General features: G+C 39.7%; 1 protein-coding gene across 1 annotated transcript in view; it reads left to right on the top strand.

Annotated features, from left to right (window-relative positions):
• Positions 1–23,548, top strand: part of LOC126336288 (Down syndrome cell adhesion molecule-like protein Dscam2) — a 387,422-nt gene that overhangs the window by 106,106 nt on the left and 257,768 nt on the right. Inside the window, exon 8 of the mRNA XM_049999822.1 lies at positions 16,312–16,549. Coding sequence (XP_049855779.1) covers positions 16,312–16,549 — 238 coding nt within the window. The remainder of the gene's footprint in view (positions 1–16,311; positions 16,550–23,548) is intronic.

The raw sequence follows: 23,548 nt of genomic DNA, 5'->3' as shown, positions 1-23,548 counted from the left end.
CACAAAAGTCTTCAAAATGTGCTATCACAAAACCCTTGTTCTATTTCCATGTGACATCTATGTCATAGCACATTTTCAGGATTTCCCAAAATGGTTTCATTCCTACCTGCACTTCAGTCATTGAAGGGCTACTCCTCTCCACATATCCAATCGGAGAGCTCATTTTACTTGTGTTAGTGTGATGTCATGGTTGCATGGGCTATTGGGTGACTTAACAAGTTGCCTGCCAATAAGAGTTCACTAGGCAGAAATGGGCAACATTTCCTCATTTATGACCAAGCATATTTTTTGAGGCACAGTGTTTGAATTTAGGAGGCTGATGATTGATCTTGTTTCTGAATACAGTACACTGGAAGTATATGCAAAAAGATGAGACTGGGTTATAAGTGGCATAAGAAAAGGTGGTGTCTGGGCCCCTTTGTCACATATTGGCTTGGTCTGGTATACTTTGCATTGACTGTGATGTTTTTCCATTACCGCTGCAACCTAGCAGCAGTTGTATCATAATAGTGCAGTGAAGCTAAATGTTGTAAGTTGTGTTGGAAACTCATCGGCACTTCCTCTCTCACATCTCCACTCTCCACATTGGCCTAAAATATTCCCTTAACTCTGCGACTACCCATGTTGCAAACCATTTGTTTCATTGTGTCATCTATTATGCATTCAGTCACATCGGTTGTCAGTAGGAAGAAAACAAGATGGAGCCAAACAAGACGTCAAGTAAGAGATCAAAATGAAGGTAAACCTTACTAGGAAGAAATGTAAAATTGGAAATTTTAGTATTGATCTTATGGGTTGTTCACAGGAGCTATGAATTTATGGTGTAGGATTGTGAAAAATTTGAGAACGTAAAATCGAAGTTCTACTGTGGTCATGTTTCACAACAATATTTTCTGAATCTGCCATGATCTTTTGATATTCACGTGGGTACTCCTGTTTTCCTCACAGGTTTCTGTAATTGTCCTATATGCTGCATTTATCTTTCCACTAGTCATGCACACTTCTATTAGCCTTGCATTTCTCATCAAGTGATTACTACTTTGCCAGTTTTCACTTTGTGTCAGTCTCATGTTTTAGCTCTCTTTATTCCCTTTCGCCTGCTTCATTTGCTGCATTTTTATAGTTTCATCAGTTAGAAAGGATGCACGATGTTACCTGAGGATTTTTTGGCCCTTGTCTTTTCAACGGTTTTATTCTCCGCTGCCTTATTATTTCCATACTGAGAAAGATAGCACATTGGTTAGCTTATTGGATTGACGTATGAGAGGTTGGTTGAAATATGCATTTGGCCATCCTGATTTCGGTTTTCCATGATTTACCTATGGCTGTTTACAGCAAATGCCAGGATGGTTGTTTTGAAACTGCACAGTTGATTTCCTTCCCCATCCTTCCTTAATCTGGGCTTATGCACTGTCTCTAATAACATCATTGTTGACAGGACATTCAACACTAATCTTCCTGCCTTCCTGCACAGTTCATCTCTCAAAGCTACTCATATGTATTTGTTGTGTCTCTTTCCCGTATCTCAGTCAGTGTTTGCCTAGTTCCGTCTGTTGAACTCCCAATAACATCTGGTTCTCTCATCTTATCCAGGTCTCCTTTCTTTAATTTCATATCCTACACAGTGTGTAAACCAGGGTGTATATGCCCCAGGACAACCAGAAATTCCAGAAAAGAATGTGTAAATTTTTCATTGTTCTATTTTCACTTTGACTGGTTAGGACAAATACTCTAACAAATAATTTTACTTTAGCTCATAATGGTAGAATAATGCTGCAGCAATAAAACATAAACAAGAGAATCACTCCAAAATAAAACTTAAGTTGTAAAGAAAATGTGTCATTTACAACAAACACAGTATGCACACCGGCCGCGGTGGTCTAGCGGTTCTAGGAGTGCAGTCCGGAACCGCGCGACTGCTACGGTCGCAGGTTTGAATCCTGCCTCGGGCATGGATGTGTGTGATGTCCTTAGGTTAGTTAGGTTCAAGTAGTTCTAAGTTCTAGGGGACTGATGAACACAGTAGTTAAGTCCCATAGTGGTCAGAGCCATTCGAACCAACACTATGCACACAACCATGTGCTGATTGCATAATCTGTCCATAGGATAAAGATTGTGCAGTACTTCATAAGAACAAATTGTTTTTGATGAATGTTATGCCACAACTGTTTATATTTCTAACAGATAGCAGTAAAATATTGCAAATGTTTTGAGAAATGTTACTTTTGAAGTATATTAACTTTTAAGTGAAATGAATCAAGTTACGTGTGAGAATGATGTGTAATGAATTTCTTAAACCGTGGAGTGTTTCATTCAAAACATAACATTTGAGGACCAGCAACATAGTGAGCCCAGAATACAAGTAATTTATACCATTATTTAAAATTTTACTGCCTTTTTTGTGTTTGATGTGTCTTGTAGAGTAAGACACACAAGTAAAAGACCAGGCTTCCAGATTAGTTTTTGATATTTATTTTAGGTCTTTCATAGATTACAATTTATGCAATAACACTGTCAAAGAGTATAATTAATGTTCAAAACAGTGCAAGGTGAGTTCTTGAGCAAATTCGCTCATAATTGATTTCTCTATCGATGAGTTAAAGTGCTAGATGGAACATGTATTCAGCCTGGAAACCCTCAAAATGTTGAGTGCATAGCAGTGAAATTTATAATCATGGTTGTTAGAAGTATTAAGCTGTGCTCTTAGTATCCAGCCTAACCACACCCTTGGGGGTGGGGAGACACATCAAAATGTTTTTGACAACCAGTATTATATGTTACAGCTTAATTTGTCTTGTAGCTATACAGTTTGTATAGTAATTTAAACCATTGCCATTACCTGTTTGTGTGAATGCACTGCTTGACATTGGTGTTGCTATTGGCTGACTTCATTACGTGTCCTACAGTCTGAATATCTGTTGACATTGGCTGGTGAGATAACATGATATGTGCTCTGATTGGCTGTCGTAAGTGCATCACACTGTTCAATATTGATTTCATTGCTTGGGATTGTACTGCATTGTATATGATGGAATTGATGTTTTTACTTTTATGGTCCAAAAATATGCAGTGTTCATGCTATCAAAGATCTTTCCAGAAGAGAATGTATTTTGCTCAGTTTCACTTTGTAAAGTGTCGGGAAGTTCTGCTCTGGTGTGTAAAACCTTTACCATTCAAAGGATTGATAAGTTATACAGCTCCGAGGAAATGTATATTGTTACTTAACACTGAAAAAGTCTATTTTCATCCTGAAATGCATATTTTTAACTGTGAAGTCTGAGAACTTTTCTTTCTGTCCATGTATTTACCCTGATAAACATACGAATCACTTGTATATATGTATGGTAGTGAACCAATTGAAGAACTGTGCAACTTGTGTTTATTGAAATATGTCACTATTTTCTCTTATGAATAGGTTTGTATTTATAATATCCATTGTGTTAAACTAAGCTCAAATTTTTTGTACTTCCTGAACTAGATTTTTTTGTCAAGCTCTGGGCTGTGAAAGGGAGGTGTGGACATTAACATCATCACATTAAGTGAAGTATAAATGAAATTCTCTTAGTGTCCCTGCCTGCAGACATTGCGATGGACTCAGATAAGCTGGTGTAGATAGTGCAGTGGCTTAGTGTGAAAACCTGCTGTGGATACTGCACAAGATGCACAGAATGGGTAAACCTACTGACAGAAATGCTTACCTGCGGGTGGCAGTAATGTGAGCAGGCTGATGCTCACACTGAGGTTAACTGCCGTGGACGTCTCCTTGCATTTCATGCCAATTGTTGATGCCAAGTGCTAAGTTATTAACCTTCTGCTCAAGATGCATGCAGAATTTATTTCCAGGCATGTTTTTATGGTTTTGGACTTCCTGATTCATGTAGATTGACTCACATGACGAGTTTTGTTTCTTCTCACCGCATCCTGCTCCCTAGTTATTATCGAGTCACTGTCAGCCCGTTAAGTACACTCGCTAAAAGAAAGCTCTCATCACTTTATTTCTCTTTGAAAAGCTCTTATTCATGGGGGTTAATTGTTTGATATGCATGGGGTTTCCTTCATTCATTGTGTGAGAAGAGGTGTAGTCACAGATTTCAAATTTTAGTATGAAGCCATAATAATATGAGTTCTCTGGGAGAAAAAATGTTCAGAGCAGTGTACCATCTGAGTCTTTTGAGTTTAATTATCCAGTATGGTAGGGTATCCGAGAACATTTTATGCAAAAAATATGCATTTATAAAGCTGTAGGACCTAAAGGAGTGATCATAGAACTACTTGAATACATAGGAGTAAAGCTACAACTGACACTCTTTGTCAATGGCCAAATAATTAATCAGAAGATAGGAAATGACCTTTCATTTGCAGTATGTTGCCTAAATTAAAAATTGAGACTCACCATCTAAAAATGTCAGCAAAAATTACAATAATGGCCTTCAACACAGGAGCCACAGTTTCAGCTGTTAAGCTGTTATATTAAGTGAGTACAAAAATGGCATTACTAATAAGTTAAATACGTTTCAAATGATATAATGGCGCAGTATGCAGACTACTGAGTGATGAGACAAGAAATTATACAAAGGTATTTTACAAGATATGGCAACTCTTACTCTAACCTATGAAAGTGAAACTTAGTCATTAAAGACACAACAAGAATATGATTGACTGAAATGAAATTCTTGAGCAAAGTTACAGGATGTACCCTTAGAAATGATACACGAATAATACTATTAGAGAATAACTGGAATCATTTATAGACAAATAGAAAAGTGAGATGTAGGACAACTAAAGAGCAGATCACTTCAATGAAGACAAAACAGGCTGTAAGCCTGCTAGGTATAGTGAAGAAATGGAAGAAGAAGAAGACCACGAAACATTAAGCAACTGGAGTCTGTTTTACATTAAATGGCACATATCACATTTCATTTTTGTAAGTTCTCTTAGGTAATAAATTGGGGAGAAAAGAAATTTGTGGCATAATTTACTAAAAGAAGGGATTGGTTGACAGAATAAATACTAAGACATTAAGGAACTTTTTTTCTGATTTTTTTATTTCCACGGTTTTGACTGCCAAGCATTAATCGCCTTGCACAACAATGGAGTTATTTTTTTGGATTTAGTAAATAAATGTTGCTTTTATTCATCTTTTCTGCAAATTCAGCCAATATATCAGAAACAAAGTGCTTCATTCCACACTGTTGGCTAGTTTCAACTGCTCACTGAATTTCAAGTGCATATTTTAATCATCTGACACAAATCTAATTACGCTACATAATGAAGAACTGAGCATGAGACAATACAGTACTGGTGCTACAAGAAAATTTGCATCCTGAAAAGCGCACTGAAAATTAGCTTAATATCAGGTTGAGGCCTACTTCATTGTAAATCTGGACATGTGAATGCATCCTTTAAGACGAATTATGCAGTTTAGTATGGTTTAAGAAATTCTTATGATCCTTGATTATCCTCAGATGTCCTATTTCCTTTATGACATCATGCATGAATTCAATGCTATATGTGTACGAACATATGGGCTTCCAATGTCATTGTTGTTGCCCATTTGCAGTAATGCCTGCTTTGTGGCACCGTCTGGCAGCTGTTGAAATGAACCTGTGTGCAAGATTTTGCGGGAAAATTTTTGCAAATGGTTCTTTGAAATGGTTATTTTCAAAAGAAATTTCCTTTTACACACAGTGAATTATGTTATGTGTGAGAATGAGCAATGAATTTCTTAAATCACAGAGCATTTGACTTTCATTTAAAACTTAACAGTTTGAGTACTAACCACTTGGAATAATTTTTAGTCCAGAAGACCAGTCATTGATGTATTTGTTTAAAATTTGCTGACACATTTGTGTGATGTATCTTAAAGTCTTAACACATCCTAAAAACACCAATATTATGTGTGAAAGCTTATCTGTTCATGTAGCTACACTATGTACATTAATTTAAGCCGTTAACTGTTGTGTCTAAGAATCCTGCATATTCGGCTCGCTAGAGAAACAATCAAACTCATATTAATGAGTTTTATTACAAAAGACATTACAGCTACTTAAGTTTGATATGTTTCGCAAGCAAAGGGCAACATGCAAAATAATCAATCAGTCTTCTTCAGAATAGACAAACACAAGTCAGTGCTACACAGAGATAGCTAACAAAGTAACTTAACTGCTATCGAAGTGGGCTGCCACCAGTCGGGCACTGTACTTATCACCTTTTCATCTAGGAGCTGCTGCTGCCGTGTTGTCATCCTGGAGGGAGGGAGGTCAGCATATGATTGGTTGACTTCTCACAGTCGTCTCTTCTCTTCTTCTCTTTTGTTCCCAACTTGTGTGCTGGCACAGACTTTACGCCATGACCATCCCCCCCCCCCCCCTCCCCACCAAGTGATGGACCACCATCGTATGTGGTACACAACAATGGGGGTAGGTGGGGGGTGAGGCAGCAGCATGGACGCTGTGATGGACCGGAAGCTGTGACTGTAGAGGACGTCATACTTCTGGTCGTACCCTGCCATCCAGCCTTCACTCTGGTGGAAACGTCCCCCAGAAAGGTACGCATCACCTCCTAAGGCCTATAACGAGATGTAGAAGGTATCAGCTGCTGTGGCGTGGGTGGGTCCAGTTTCTTCGATAGGACCACGTCCACATCCTGAGGCTCATAACAAGGTGTAGAAGGTGTTGGCTGCTGTGGCATGGGCGGGTGCAGCTCCATTAGCAGGACCGGAGGAGTCATCCCACGGTGTCGTGATAACACTCTCCGGCAGCTGCTGTGGCTGTGCTGCCCTCAGGATCCATGAATCTGGGGGAAGAGATGCAGAAGGATCACTGTGCACATGACATGGCAAATTTAATTGTGACTTCAGCACAGCAATATGTCTGGGCCTGAAATGAGATACACACATGTGCCAAGTCAATGAAGGATCTTGTCTTGCGCCCATGTCTGCTGCCACTAAACACCCTGAAAACACAATATCATGTGGCACGAAGTGATACTTGTGTTCTTCCTTTGTCGCTGGATGCTGAGGAGGGTGGAGCTGTGGCCAATGGCGGCAGCCATGAAGCAGTTCTGCCGGTGACGGTCCATCTCTTGGATGCTAATGATAGGAGGTGAGAAACAGTTGCAGTGCTTGATCCCTGGTGTGTGCAGTGTGAAGTTTGGCCCTCTGCTGCTTGAAGGCTCTGACAAAATGTTCCACTTTGCAGTTTGACCCTGGATGGAACGGTGCACTAGTTACATGCTGTATGCCATTGCATTCACAGAATATTTCAAATTAATTTTATATGAACTTAGGGCCATTGCCCAACACTATGATTTCAGGAAAACCTTCGAGGCTAAAAATAGAGGACAATGCCTGAAACATGCTACGTGACACTGTCGAGTTCATTGGCACAGCAAAAGGAAACTTGCTTTAAGAGTCTACCACAATCAACCAACGAATGTTCCAAAAAGGTCCCACAAAGTCTATGTGCACACATTGCCATGTTGATTGTGACAGGCCAACTAGAGGATTTTTGTGGCAGAGCATACTGATTTTCTGCACATGTGGGACACTGCGACATCATCTATTTTCTATTTCAGTTTCTGTACCCAGACAAGTACAGTTTCGATGCGCAAACTGTTTTGTGCAGTCCCCCATTCTTCTTGGTGAAGTAGCTGCATCACTTCTTTTTGCAAAGCTTTGGGGAGCAACACATGTGAGTGCCATCTGTCCAAGAATCATATCCTTGCTGTACAACGAGGCTATGCCGATGTGCAAGGCATCAGCGCACTACAGAGTTCTTTATGCTATGCTATGCAATGAGCGAATGTAGTTTAGCAAAATGTTCAAATCTGGATCAGCTTCCATGGCTTGTGCAATTTTCCTATAGCTCAGAGGAAAGGATTGAAGCAATTCAGAATTCTGAGCATCAATGTGACAACAAGATGCAGCAGAAGCATCAAAGTCTGTATCAGGGCCGATTGGAAGACGTGAAAGTGTATCCACATTACTGTGTTGAGGTGTCAGATGATACACAATCTTGTACTGGTAATAAGACAACAATAAAGCCCACCTTTGCAGTTTTTGGGCAGTTCACACAGGAACTGTCTTCATTGGATGAATCAATAACAGCAATGCAAATAGTGATTGAATTGGGTGACACCATACACAGTAGCCACTGCCTCTTTCTCTACTTGTGAACAGCTATGCTGAGCTTCTGACAACCCTTTTGTTGCAAAAGCAATAGGCCTGTCTTCATCGCCAAACCTAGATTATGCAACTCAGGATTTAAAAAATCAAACTTGTCCAGTCCACAGTCCTGCATCAGATAACACACAAAACAAAGCATGCAAATTTGCAATTTGTTCTCTGTATGACCTGCTACAACAATATCATCCAAATAGTTTGAACAGTTTGGTACTCGAGCAGTCAGCTGTTCCAAATACTGTTGGAAAATGGTGTGTACGGAAGCACTGCCAAAAGGCAAATGCAAATATTTAAAAAAGACCTAATGAGTGTTCACACCACACACTTTGAGATTCTTCATCTAGTGGTATTTGAAGATATGCATTGCATGAATCAGTTTTTTGAAAAGTAGTGACCTGCACCTAATATGTCCCTGAGAGCCTCGGGCATGGCATGGACAAGTATCAATCACACTTTGTGGGTTGACTGTAGACAACAGAGTGGCGAATCTGACCTGAAGATTTGGGGAGCAAAACCATTGGACTTGCCCATTGCCTAGCTTGTCTGGGCACAATAGCTCTGCTATTTTGCATTTCTTTAAGTTGAGCAGCCACTTTGTCCCATAATGCAATGGTAACAGTTCTGTCCTGCCAAAATTTCAGCTGAGCATTGGCATTCATAGTAATCTGTGCAACAACATTGTAAGCTTCACCTAACTCTTCAGTAAAGAGTTCAGAGAATTCTTTCAGCAAGCAAGCTACACTGTCTCTGGCATTGAATGCAGCCACTGATAACATATTGTTCTGAATTTAAAAGCAAAACAAATTAAGGCCAAATATGTTCTCACAATGGCATGATGTGGCACAGTGAAAGTTACAGTTTGTGTATGCAAGCGATACATGATAAGCAAAGTACATTTTCCTAGAATGGGAATGTTTTGCCCATTATAAACCATCAGGTGCATCCTAGTTTTAGACAGGTGTGGGGATCCTAACAGTTCATATATGTTACATTCAGCAATGTAACAGGGTCACCTGTGTCCAACTGAAATTTCACACATTTTCCACTAAGACATAAATGAACAAAAAGGTTGTTGGACTGGTGTAGCACTGTAGAAACTTTGCTTGCTAGTTTTGCTAATGCCTGCAGCAGGCTTTCAATACACTGCATTGATTACATGGGCCTTGTGACTAGATTTTTGTGAGTGGGCAGAATTCTTATGTTTGTTCCACTGGGAACATACAAAATGTACGTGACCTTTATTACCACAAGCGTAAATCTGTGCTTGTCAGGACAGGAAATGTTGGCATTTATCCCATGAATAGCACCGAGAACTTGACTTCATTCTATTCACTGATGTAGACACTTGTTTAGAGAACTATTTACATGGCATGTCACATGTGAGCTGTTGTTGTCTACTGAGCCAGTTATGAGCAATGGACAACTCAACCTGACAAATTGGTGGGTGCTCAACTTTATTGCCCACTATGGCACCTGAATCATACTGATCTAGAATTTGCAAGACGTGCTGAAATGATGGATCTGATTGTTTCAAAATCTGTTCTTTAAGTTTGCATCAGCCATATTGTACATGATCACATCACACAACGTAACGTGAATATAAAGCAACATAAGCACATTAGAATTTGCATTTCATTGTCATTCTCTGCAGACCTGTTACCCACTTGCAATAAGTTTGGTCTGACCTTTTCTTGCAGTGACAGAATTGGTATCTAACTTCCACCACATTCACTTGCTGGTTATAGTAGTTAGTTGAAGAACCTACAAACTGATCATAGGAAAATTCACTCAGTGTGTTGTTAGGGAACAATTTCTGAATGAGGCAAAATACTGCACTTCCTGCCATTGACAAAAAGTAATGTAGTTTCACAGTACCTGATACTTTGTGAATAATGATGTGGGTTTCAGACTGTTGCAATCACTTGAGCCATTCCTCTTCTTTTTCGTTAAACTGGCGAAAAGGCAGCATGGCACTCAGAGCTACAGTTGTTGCAAGTTGGTCTGTGGGGTGCGCTGCATTGGTCGCTTGATTGGCCATTAACTGCTGTACTGTGTTTAGACGGGATGCAATCTGCTGCATCTGAAACTGAAAAATGTGTTAGCTGCGTTTCATCTATCACTTGCAGCTAAGGTGCCTGAGCAGGTGGTGGGAGAGGTGAGATGCTTATTTTGGAATAGGTAAATGCAATAAACATATAATGCAAGCAATAAAAATAAGCACACAAGGAAAAAAAATTTCTGAAACACCCACCTGAAAACACTGAATAGAAAAAAGCACTATAAGAGACACTGTTAAAATATGTAAACACAGCCCTGCAAAGAAAAGACAAGGTAGAATCAAGGTGCCAGAAAAACACAAAAGCCTGTGACGGAAAACAGAGAGAATCTGTGGTTGCTATGGTATTCGTTCACCTCGTCGCCAATGTCATTGTGTCTAGGAATCCTGCATACTCGGTGGCCTAGACACTATCAGACAATTTGTATTAATGAGTTTAATTAGAAGAGACAATTACAATTACTTAACTTTGATATGTATCGCAAGCAAAGGGTGACATACAAATTAATCAATCAGTCATCTTCAGAATAGGCAAAGACAAGACTGTGCTACATAGAGATAGTTAACAAAGTGAGTTGCTATCAAAGTGGGGTGCCACCAGTCAGGTGTGGCACTTATGTCCTCTTCACCGAGGGGTCGCTGTTGTCGTATTTGAGAGAGGTCGGTCAGCGTGGGATTGGCTGACTTCTTCTCACAGCCGTCCCTTCGATTCTGTTCCCGACTGGCTTGCTGGTGCTAACTTTAAGCTGTGACATTAACTTCTCCTGTTTGTGTGTTCATGCTGCTTAACAGTTATGTTGCTATTGGCTGACTACTTCATGTGTTCTATGCTCTGAATATCTCCTGTCATTGGCTGGGGAGATCATGTGACATGAGCTATGATCGGCTATCAAAAGCACATTGCAATCTTTATTTCAATGCTTCAGAAATTAATGTGCTGTGTTTGGTGGAATTCGAATTTATCTTTTCATAATACAAAAATAAGCAGTGTATTGTAATATGAAAATGCACATCAAAGAGCTTTCCAAACCGCATTCTCTCTCTCTCTCTCTCTCTCTCTCTCTCTCTCTCTCTCTCTCTCTCTCTCTCTCTCTCTTCCGCATTGCTACAGGCAACAGTTCGGCTTAGGATTCCCAACTAACTATATAAGTATAGAACAGATGTCAAATAAAGCTCCAGAACGTCCAGTATATCACTAATAAAATAGAACAAGTTGCAGAATTTTTAGGAGGGAGCAAAGTCCACTTCAATGTTGTTAACGAAATTGCATGTAAGAACTGCGAAATGTGTAGTTTTACGGTAAATAATTACAAAACTGTTGGTGCACATTGTAGAAAGATACACAAAGGCTTTCAAGTTATAAATAATGTTCAGTGTGAAATATTGATTGGGTTGATGAACATGCTGTGGAGATGGCCTTTGAATGAGCAGCAGTAAAAATGAAACTAGGCAGAAAATGGCACAATAATTGTTGGTCATTGTAGATCACCCAATAGTGATGTAGTTTAAGTCTTCCACCATTAATAATTGGATTTGTGAACATACACTCTTTTTAAGCTACAATGTCAATTACCTAAAGGAATCTGGTGTGTATCACTGCTATAACCATGTACACATAAATTTGTTACTAACCAGAATAACACGTGACTCACAGTCTTCAATTGACTATGACAGTGCAAACTTAAATGAGAAGAATTAATGGTGAGAGCCATTAAGAAGCCTTGCATACCACAGAGCTTTTTTCATAGAGTTTAATATGGATCACAAAGTAGTTCAAAATAGTAGCTTACTCACTTATAACATAAAAATTGACCATAATAAATTTAAGGAGGACCTTCACACAAAAAATGACAGAAGGAATACACATCAGGTGATATTAATGGAAAATGGGGCCATTGGTGCGAACTACTTTTACACAAAGAATCATAAAATTCCTCCAGAAATTGACAAATTGAAAATATAAAGAGAAAATGAATTTTTGATACATCTTACGAAAGTGCATTAGCAGCGGAACACCAGAAGAAAATTGATGAGTGAGCCAAAGATAAATTTGTGAGGCCTTCTTAAAACATTGTAGGGAGCCGTGCAGAGAAGAAATTGTGGTAATACTAAATAAATTCAGTGAAAATGAGTAATTCATTTTTCCTAAGGAGTGTAACAGAATAAGTGATAGTGAAAATAATCTTAGAACTCAAAATACAGGACGACAATTACTGAATTATATGGGTGGGTGGGGGGATGTAAATTATTTACAAACTAGGGCATACACACATTCGGCATGTAAACGTTACTACAGATATTTGGATTTAGGTTACGACATGTTAAATATGCCTGACATCCTTGTTGATGTTTCGGCACAGATGAATTGCAAAATTCTGCATGGCCCACCAAAGTGTCAGAACACTGATGCTGTTGATGACCTCCTGAAAGGCTGGTGTGAGCTCAGCTGTGGTTTTGGGGTTATTGCTGTACACCTTGTATTTAATATAGCCCACAAAAAGGTGTTACATGTGATCAGATTTATAGTATACCCATACCAGTTTCCTCTGGGTACCCCAGAGCCAGAATGCCATCCCCAAAGTGCTCCTCCAGGACATCAAACACACTCTTGCTTTGGTGGGGGTGAGCTCCATCTTGAATGAATCACATTTTATTGAAATCAGGGTCACGTTGGACAATGGGGATGAAATCATCTTCAAAACCCTTCATGTACCATTTGGCATTTACCATGCTGTCAAGGAATATTGCACAACACACAATCATCCATTGAGGGTGAAGAGACATCTCGATCATGATATGATGATGCTCAGTCCCCCAAATGCACCGATTCTGCTTATTGATGAACCCATCCAAAAGAAAGTGGGCTTAGTTGCTAAAGCAAACAATATTCACATCAAAGTCCTGTTCATCAATTCTGTGGAAAATAGTGTCCCATGGCCCTGGGCTTAATAGCTGATGGGTTTGAATTTTGTATGAGAAGAGGTGCAGGTCTTCAAGAACAATTTGTAGCAGTGTTTCCCAGATGATTTCCACTTGTTGTGCAGCTCATCTGATCTGTTTGCTAGGGTAGTTTTCAATACAGCATGTCTTCTCCATGTTTTCAGCTGCTTTCATTGTTTGGATGACCGACACTGCCAACACTGTCATATTGAATGCTACCCATTCCCTCAAACCTGTGAATCAAATTCTTGATTGTTTGCACACTTTGACCAACTGTCTTCAGCTTGAACTCAGTCAAAAACTTCCTTTGAGCCACAGTTTGGATGTTATTGCTCTCATAGAAGGCTTTCACAAAGGCTATGTGCTCAGGGACGCTGTACCCTGACATTTTCACTTGCAAATGGTCAATAACGACAAGGCCCATGCGCATGAGCCTACAAATTCCCATCATGTCCCATGGCCAATGGTGTAGTTCAAACATCCAGATGCAAACCATTCTGGAGTTATGACGATTTTATTTAATATATTTCAGTAGTTGTCACCCTGTAAGAACATCTAGCAGCTGCAATGACATATCATTGATATGACAAAAAATACATTTAATAAACAGTTCAGTTGGCCAGGGGACCTTACCTGAACTCGTAAAAATTACTGATATATGGCTTTTTTTTTAAAAAAATGGAGCAACCATTGGCATAAATAATTACAGGCCAATTTCATTGACTCGGTGTGTGGTAAGCTGCTTGAAAGATTAATTCTAGACCATATGAATCTTTCTTCTGGAAATATAACATATTAAGCAAGTCACAGTGTGGGTTCCAAATAGAGTGATCCACAATGACAGCAGTAGTAACTTTTTTCCATGAACTGCTAAACAGACTGGATGAAAGAAACAAAGTCACTGGGGCTTTCTGGATTTATCTTAGGCCTTTGATTCTGCAAATCATGCAGCACTATTATCCAAATTAGATATTTATGTTATAAAAGGAATAACACTAAATTTATTGAAGTTCTTATGTCCATGATAGAAGACAGTGTATGTTATGAGAATTGAAGCAAAATCCTGTTACTCAAATTAGCATAAAAACTTTCAACTGGGGAAGTATTCTTGGGCCAGTTTTGTTTCTTGTGTGTGTTAATCACATAAAACAGGTGCAAAACTCATAGCTGATGATACTTTATTTATTAACTGAGGCCATACTATGCAGCTAGCATTCCAAAGTAATGAAGATAACTTTGAACTGATCACACAGTGTCTAACAATGAATAAATGTACATGAATAAGTCTAAGACTGTTATAATGACTGCAGTTGAAACTTCATATAAACATAAATTTTTAGGCATTGAGATTGATGAACATCTTAAATGGTAAGGCATATTAGCTACATCTGTAAAATAAGATTAGCAGTATTCTTCATTTTCTAAAAGCCTCTCAAATATTAATACATCTTGTCTTTAATGAGTATACTATCGATTAATCCACTTGCATTTGTAATGTGGGACTGAAATCTGGGGTGGGACACCCACAGTCTACAAGGATAGTATATTCAAGCTTCAGGCAAGAACAGTCTAGACAATTGCTAATACAAGCAAATACTAGTCCTGTAGGAACTACTTTAGAAAAATTATAATTTACTGACTGTGTATTCATTGTATGCCCTTCAGACTAATATTATTATTATTTTTTTACTTTGTAAAAAAGAATTATGAAATAAGCATAATGAGTAGAGACATTTGTAATTACAATCAGTGAATCAGATGTGATTATCATAGGATACTGACATGAGTAAGAAATGAATTACAATCACAGTCCGCTTAAAGCTGAAATATTTTTAGGTGCAAGTTGAAAATGTTGTTAATGAAAATATGTTTATACTCACTCAAAGATTTTGCATCGTCAGTAGTTCTACTTTTGCAGACTGCAAGATATCAGTGGTGGTAAATATTTATACAACAGTAATTAATGTGCTACTTGTTGTGTATAATCATTATATGTATGGTGGCATGATATCATTGTTTTAAATGTAGAAGACTAAGAACAAGACAGTAAAGTTATTAAGGACAAGCCGGCTGCTGTAGTTGAGCGGTTCTAGGCACTTCAGTCCAGCGTTGCGCGACTGCTGTGGTTGCAGGTTCGAATCCTGCCTCAGGCATGGATGTGTGTTATGTCCTTAGGTTAGTTAGGTTTAAGTGGTTCCACGTCTAGGGGACTGATGACCTCAGATGTTAAGTCCCATAGTGCTTACAGCCATCTCCATTAGGGACAAATAGAGATTATTATTATTATTATTATTATTTCTTTCTTATCTTAGACGTAATGTCTGGTCAAAAGTGGAAAGTGACGCAGACCTTGATCAAGCGTGACTTCCTTTTAACTGTACGGTATATGTTATATTGCATTTAGGAACTTTCGAGTAATTGAACATGTATCAATAATTACAGATTTCTGTAGTTGTATATATAACTTTGGATGTAACTGTATTGCATTGATGTACTGGTGGATATTGTGTGGTATGACTCCTGTAGTTGATAGTATAATTGGTATAATATCAACTTTATCCTGATGCCACATATCCTTGACTTCCTCAGCCAGTTGGATGTATTATTATTATTATTATTATTATTATTATTATTATTACTACTACTACTACTACTACTACTACTACTACTACTATTAAGATAATACAGAGACAGAAAATCCTCATTCTGCTCCTTTGCAGTACCTGTTACTACCATAGCATTCTTTCTTCATTTTTATTTTTACCTAAAGCATAAAAGTTCCTTGATGTAGAAAACACAATACTCAAAAAGTATCTGTGTGTATAAGTGCCTGATGTTTTGAGAAATAGGTCTGAGTTTTAGTTTAACTATCTACCTTTCTTTATTCTTCAGATTGCAGATGGATTTTGTGAGTGATTGTTCTAATAGCTGACATCCTCAGAAGATGATAAATTGCATGTAGCAAAATTTTATGGTAGCAACAGATAGATATGTATAAAACTTTAATTGTTGTAAGTTGATTTGTGTGTGTGTGTGTGTGTGTGTGTGTGTGTGTGTGTGTTTATGAGATAGGAAGAAATATGCATACTAGTCATACATAGGCAATTATTAATGTGAAACAAATTTCTTCTAGCCTCCAGACAAGCATCTTCAGCATGGGGAAATTATGGGATATTACATTGGATACAGACTAGCAAATTCAAGTGAACCATTTCATTACAAGACGTTTGAAGTGATCCCAGGTATAGAGCTGCAGAATACACTAACCAATCTTCAGAAGTTTACTGAGTACACTATTCTAGTGCAAGCATATAACAGAGTAGGGGCAGGTCCTCGGAGTAAGGAAGTAGTGGCAACCACAGATGAGGACGGTAAGTGTAGCCCAATACATTCAAAATCCTTACAACACAAATGTATGTTCTGTAAAGGGGGTAAAAGTATACAATTATTTACAAGTGATGCTGTGCATGAGGAAATTTCACTGTTGCATGACAAACATAGAATATCTCCACTGTTGATAGTGTATTGTATTAACGTATTTGGCCAAGGATTCTGAGAGAGACAGCCATCAGCTCCTTACAGTAGTTTACAAATTTTGTTTTTCTGTACTTTCACCTGTGTTACATGTGTGAAAGGGTCTTGTCTCTTAACATTTTACTCGTAATTCTTATCTGTATGCCTATACAGCTTTTGGACCTGTTATGTCAGCTAGTGGACCTTTCTCTCATTGCTCTTTGCTGTGAAGTTGCATTTTGAATATTTTAGATTAGTAAATTATCAGAAGATCTAGGTAGTCAATTTTATTCAACATTTTAATGGGGCAAACTAGATATTATAATTATACACACATCAAAAAAAGTTTTGCATCAACTTGGTTCCGAGTGTTCCGGAAACTGTACAGAAAATTGGAATAGTGATCAGCATAAACATCATTTCCACCCTTTCGTTGCTCATGAAAACCACACATTGCATGTTGTACCACCATACAGCAAGACCTTCAGAGGTGGTGGTCCAGATTGCTGTACAGACCGGTACCTCTAATACCCAGTAGCACGTCCCCTTGCTTTGATGCATGCCTGTATTCATCGCGGCATACTATCCACAAATTCATCAAGGCACTGTTGTTCAAGATTGTCCCACTCCTCAATGGCGATTCAGCATAGATCCCTCAGAGTGGTTGGTGGGTCACGTCATCCATAAACAACCCTTTTCAATGTATCTCAGGCATTTATGATAGGGTTCATGACTGGAGAACATGGTGGCCACTCTAGTCGAGCGATGTTGTTATCCTCAAGGAAGTCATTCACAAAATGAGCGCAATGGGGGCGCAAATTGTCGTCCATGAAGACGAATGTTTCGCCAATATGCTACCAATATGGTTGCACTATCGGTCAGAGGATGGCATTCACATATTGTATGGCTGTTAAGACACCTTCCATGACCACTATTGGTGTACGTCAGCCCCACATAATGCCACCCCAAAAAACAGCAGGGAACCTCCACCTTGCTGCACTCTCTGGACAGTTTGTCTAAGGCGTTCAGCCTGACTGGGTTGCCTCCAAACACACCCTTGATGATTGTCTGGTTTAAGGCATATGCGACACTCATCAGTGAAGAGAACATGATGTCAATTCTGAGTGGTCCATTCGACATGTTGTTGTACCCATCTGTACTGCGTTGCATTGTGTCCTAGTTGCAAAGATGGACCTCACCATGGATGCTGGGACTGAAGTTGCACATCATGCAGCCTATTGCACACAGTTTAAGTCATAACGTGACGCCCTGTGGCTGCACGACAAGCATTATTCAACATGGTGGCATTGCTGTCCGGGTTCCTCCAAGCCTTAATCTGTAGGTAGCCGACATCCACGGCAGTAGTAGCCCTTTGGCAGCCTGAGCGAGGCATGTCATTGACAGTTCCTGTCGCTCTGTATCTCCTCCACACCCAAACAACATTGCTTTGCTTCACTCTAAGACAACTGGACACTTCCTGTGCTGACAGCCCTTCCTGACACAAAGTAACAATCATAATCAAACCGCAGTATTGACTGTCTAGGCATGGATGAACTACAGGCAACATGATTAATGTACCTCCTTCCTGGTGGAATGACTGGAACTGATCGGCTGCCAGACCCCCTCTGTCTAATGGGCACCGCTCATGCATGGTTGTTTGCATCTTTGGGCAGGTTTAGTGACATCTCTGAACAGTCAAAGAGACTGTGTCTGTGATACAATATCCACAGTCAATGTCTATCTTCAGGAGTCCTGGGAAGAGGGGTGATGCAAAACTTTTTTTGACGTGTGTATATTCAAATAATTAGATGCCTAGGCAGCAGATAATTACTATGCTGTGCAGTGTGAATATTTAATTATGTTACTGTTACACTGCAATACATATCACATGGATCCCACAGAGAGGGAACTCCATAATGTGGAAAGAAGTCAAAATGCTGAAAAAATTAAATTGTTAGTGTTGTAAATTGTGCTCTCATTTACAGAAACTAACTGTATAATCATCTTACAAAAAAATCACACTTGATATCAGTTGTGGAATTAATTTGTTTCTGTATGCCTTTCTCTTTCTCATTTCTCTGTCTGTTTTGTATTTAGAGGTTAGTGTGCGTTGTAAGAGGTTTGAGAATCTTGCATTTTTCTCAAATCTTTCCTTCTATGTAGATATCAGCAAACAAACTTTGTCCTGGTTTACTGAAGACAGGACATAGTAGTCACTATTGAGCCTTCCTTTTCATAGTTGAGCCATTGTTGGTTGATTGCTTTAAAGTTCCTAGCACTTAAGCTATAATTGGGCAGATTAAAAAGTCTACTCACCAAGTGGCAGCAGCAGAAAACACATATCAACATTAAGAAAATGTGCAAGCTTTTATTGGCACTGCCTCATTCTTCTGGCAGATGGGCTGAAGGGGAATGCAGGGGGGAGAAGGAAATGGACTGATGAGGTTTAGAAAACGGGAAGAGTTCTTTTTGAGAACATAAAACCCCATGGCAGGGGAGACTTGCCAGACTGGATGAGGAGGGAAGACTGAATATTGGGGACTGCACTAAATGAGATTTGAGACGTGAGAGCTTAAAGGTGGAAGGTAGGGCAAAAAGCAAGACAGAGATCGCTGACAGGATATTGTGCAAGAGTTGGTTCAAATGGCTCTGAGCACTATGGGACTAACTAACCTAAGGACCCCACACACATCCATGCCCAAGGCAGGATTCGAACCTGTGACCATAGCTGTCACGTGGTTCCAGACTGAAGTGCCTAGAACCACACGGCCACACCACCCGGCTGCAAGAGTTAATAAGAGTGGAAAACTGGAGGTATTAAATGTTGTTGAGGGGCAGAGGGGGAAGGGGAGGATACACAGGTTAGAAAATAAAATAAAAGCTATGGAAAACTAAAAGATATTGAAGAAAGGAACAGTTACTGAGAAGAAACACAGCCAGATCGGTGGCGAGAAAGAAGGACATCTTGTTACACCAACTTCCACATCTGCAGAGTTCTGAGAAACTGGTGTCAGGCAGAAGAATCAAGGTGGTACATGTGGTGAAACAGGCACTGAGGTCACCACTGTCATGCTGTATAGCATGCTCTGCAACAAGATATTGTGTTTCACCAGTATACACACTGTTTTGATGTAGAAGGCCAGACAGTGTTCACGGAACAGGTGGTACACTGTGTGTGTAATGTCACAGGTGTCTCTTCCTTTGATAGTATATGTTTTGCTAGTTAAATGACTTAACACAGGTGTGCTGGGAGGGTGCATAGGACAAGTCCTACAGCAGGAGTGGCAAATAGGTAGGAGTGATAGCATAGACAAATGGGTGCAGAAAAAGCATGGGGTCTCACCAGTATCATGTGAAGCCTGGGATGATAAGCTGTTTGTGGATGTGATGGGCAAAATGTCAGACAGAATGGACCGCATTTCATGTTTGTTAATAATTGGTCCTTTCTTCAAACAGTGGGATCTCTATGCTGGAATATCAACAGTATCAGGAAAAGTATAGACTGCTACTCACAGTAAAGCTGACACATTGAATTTCAAACAGGCGCAACATAACGACTGTTCATTCACACAAGCAAGTTTCTGGGCTGAGCTGCCAATGATGGCGGTCATATGTGTGTATATGTGCTTGCTAATGTGAATGAATATGTGTGTGTGTGTATGTGTTTTCTTTATGCTCCAATCTGCTGGAAATGGCAGTCATGTGTGTGCGAGGTGTGCTTGCTTGTGTGAAGGAATGTGTTAGTGTGTTTTCTTTTCTGAAGAAAGCTTTGGCCAAAAGTTAAATGTGTAACACCCTTTACATTATACCTGTCTGCAACTCGGTGAGTAGCAATCATCTTTTTCCTTATCCTTCTTTTATTCCCTCTTTGTTTCTTGTTCCATTTATTTTATTTTCTGACATTTCAAGTTTACCCATGTAATGGGTTGAAGGTGTTGATCTACATAGGCAGAGATACGACCTATTACATGCAGTCTCCCATCCTTCATCAAAGACACCAACCACTTTCTCGAACGCCTGGAATCCTTACCCAGTCTGTTACCCCCAGAAACCATCCTTGTAACCATTGATGCCACTTCCCTATACACAAATATCCCACACGTCCAGGGCCTTGCTGCAATGGAGCACTTCCTTTCACGCCAATCACCTGCCACCCTACCTAAAACTTCTTTCCTCATCACCTGTGTGTGTGTGTGTTGTGTGTTTCCTTTATGCTCCAATCTGCTGGAAATGGCAGTCTTCGCTTTTGAAGGCCAGACATACCAACAATTAAAGGGAACAGCCATGGGTACCAGGATGCCCTCCTCGTATGCCAACCTATTTATGGGTCGCTTAGAGGTAGCCTTCTTGGTTACCCAAGCCTGCCAACCCAAAATTTGGTACAGATTTATTGATGACATCTTCATGACCTGCACTCACAGTGAAGAAGAACTCCAGAATTTCCTCTCCAACCTGAACACCTTTGGTTCCATCAGATTCACCTGGTCCTACTCCAAATCCAATGCATCTTTCCTTGACATTGACCTCCATCTGTCCAATGGCCAGCTTCACACATCCGTCCACATCAAACCCACCAACAAGCAACAGTACCTCCATTATGACAGCTGCCACCCATTCCATATCAAACGGTCCCTTCCCTACAGCCTAGGACTTCGTGGAAAACGAATCTGCTCCAGTCCTGAATCCCTGAACCATTACACCAACAACCTGAAAACAGCTTTCGCATCCCGCAACTACCTTCCCGACCTGGTACAGAAGCAAATAACCAGAGCCAATTCCTCATCCCCTCAAACCCAGAACTTCTCACAGAATAACCCCAAAAGTGCCCCACTTGTTACAGGATAGTTCCCGGGACTGCATCAGACTCTGAATGTGTCTCTCCAGCAGGGATAAGACTTCCTAAAATCCTGCCCCAAAATGAGATCCATCCTTCATGAAATCCTCCCCACTCCACCAAGAGTGTCTTTCCACCGTCCATCTAACCTTCGTAACCTCTTCGTTCATCACTATGAAATCCCCAAACCACCTTCCCTACCCTCTGGCTTCTACTCTTGTAAGCGCCCCCGGTGTAAAACCTGTCCCATGCACTCTCCCACCACCACCACCACCACCACCACCACCACCATCACCACCACTACCACCACCACCACCTACTCCAGTCCTGTAACCCGGAAGGTGTACACGATCAAAGGCAGAGCCACGTGTGAAAGCACCCACGTGATTTACCAACTGACCTGCCTACACTGTGACGCTTTCTATGTGGGAATGACCAGCAACAAACTGTCCATTTGCATGAATGGACACAGGCAGACAGTGTTTGTTGGTAATGAGGATCACCCTGTGGCTAAACATGCCTTGGTGCACGGCAAGCACATCTTGGCACAGTGTTACACCGTCCGGGTTATCTGGATACTTCCCACTAACACCAACCTATCTGAACTCCGGAGATGGGAACTTGCCCTTCAGTATATCCTCTCTTCCCATTACCCACCAGGCCTCAGTCTCTGATAATTTCAAGTTGCCGCCACTCATACCTCACCTGTCATTCAACAAAATCTTTGCCTCTGCACTTCCGCCTTGACTGACATCTCTGCCCAAACTCTTTGCCTTTAAATATGTCTGCTTGTGTCTGTATATGTGTGGATGGATATGTGTGTATGTGCAAGTGTATACCTGTCCCTTTTTCCCCCTAAGGTAAGTCTTTCCGCTCCCGGGATTGGAATGACTCCTTACCCTCTCACTTAAAACCCACATCCTTTCATCTTTCCCTCTACTTCCCTCTTTCCTGACGAAGCAACTGTGGGTTGCGAAAGCTCGAAATTTTGTGAGTGTGTTTGTGTGTTTTTTTACTGTGCCTATTTACCAGCGCTTTCCCGTTTGGTAAATCATGGAATCTTTGTTTTTAATATATTTTTCCCATGTGGAGTGTTTCTTTCTATCATATATATAATAGAGATCTTTTGACATAATTAGCTCTTGCTCAATATTTTGTCAATAATCTCTGTCTTTCTTATTACACTATCTTCCACCTTTAAGGTCTCAGGTTTTCAAATCTCATAAGGTGCAATCCCCTTCTCATCTTGTCTGGTACATCTCCCATGATCCAGGATTCTGGATGACTTTTATGAACTCTCCTCATTGCCTAAAGATTGCTATTCCCTCATTGTTCCACTTCAGTCTTCTGCAGAAGGAGAAGCCACTGGCTCCAAAAGATTGCACATTTACTTAACCTTTATACATTGTTTTACATTTTTTTTCCTTGTGCTACTTAGTGAATAGACTTTTTATATCTATCAAGTTATATTTTCAAAATTGATTATTTTCATTGAGATATTAACAGTGTAGTTATTTATACTCATATAATACCTTTAGCATACTTTATTAGCATGTCTTACTTCTTTGTCTTAATAATCATTTTGCCATTGCACAATTGTTTCCTCTTTTTATATATCACATTCAAACAAAGTGTTACGCCTGAATCAAATTCTTCATTATTTAAAATTAAAATTTATTTATATCTTTTGAAGTTTGTTCCCACATTAGCAGAGTATCATTAGGTTGACACCCAAATTCCCATTTCATTATTTACATGTTATTGGGGATAAAGTTTTTGAATTTGATACGTAATGAAAGTAGTGCCATAGTTAAATAATTATAAGGAAAAAAGGTATTAAACACCAATTAAAACAAATAACAGTGAATTACATGCAGTTTCCAAATCACTTCCCATGATGAATACTTGAACTTATTCTTTTATGTCATACATCTTCACTCAGTGCTGCGAGCAGCAATGCAGTAGCCCCTGTTGTTGGTCTACAACTGTGGAAAGTGCTTGTCACAGCCAAAACAGCCAGTGT

Source organism: Schistocerca gregaria, chromosome 2 (assembly GCF_023897955.1).
Source record: "Schistocerca gregaria isolate iqSchGreg1 chromosome 2, iqSchGreg1.2, whole genome shotgun sequence".
NCBI classification, from domain to species: domain Eukaryota; kingdom Metazoa; phylum Arthropoda; class Insecta; order Orthoptera; family Acrididae; genus Schistocerca; species Schistocerca gregaria.
The sequence above is the reverse complement of the archived record's forward strand: the minus strand, read 5'-3'. Positions and strand labels throughout refer to the sequence as shown.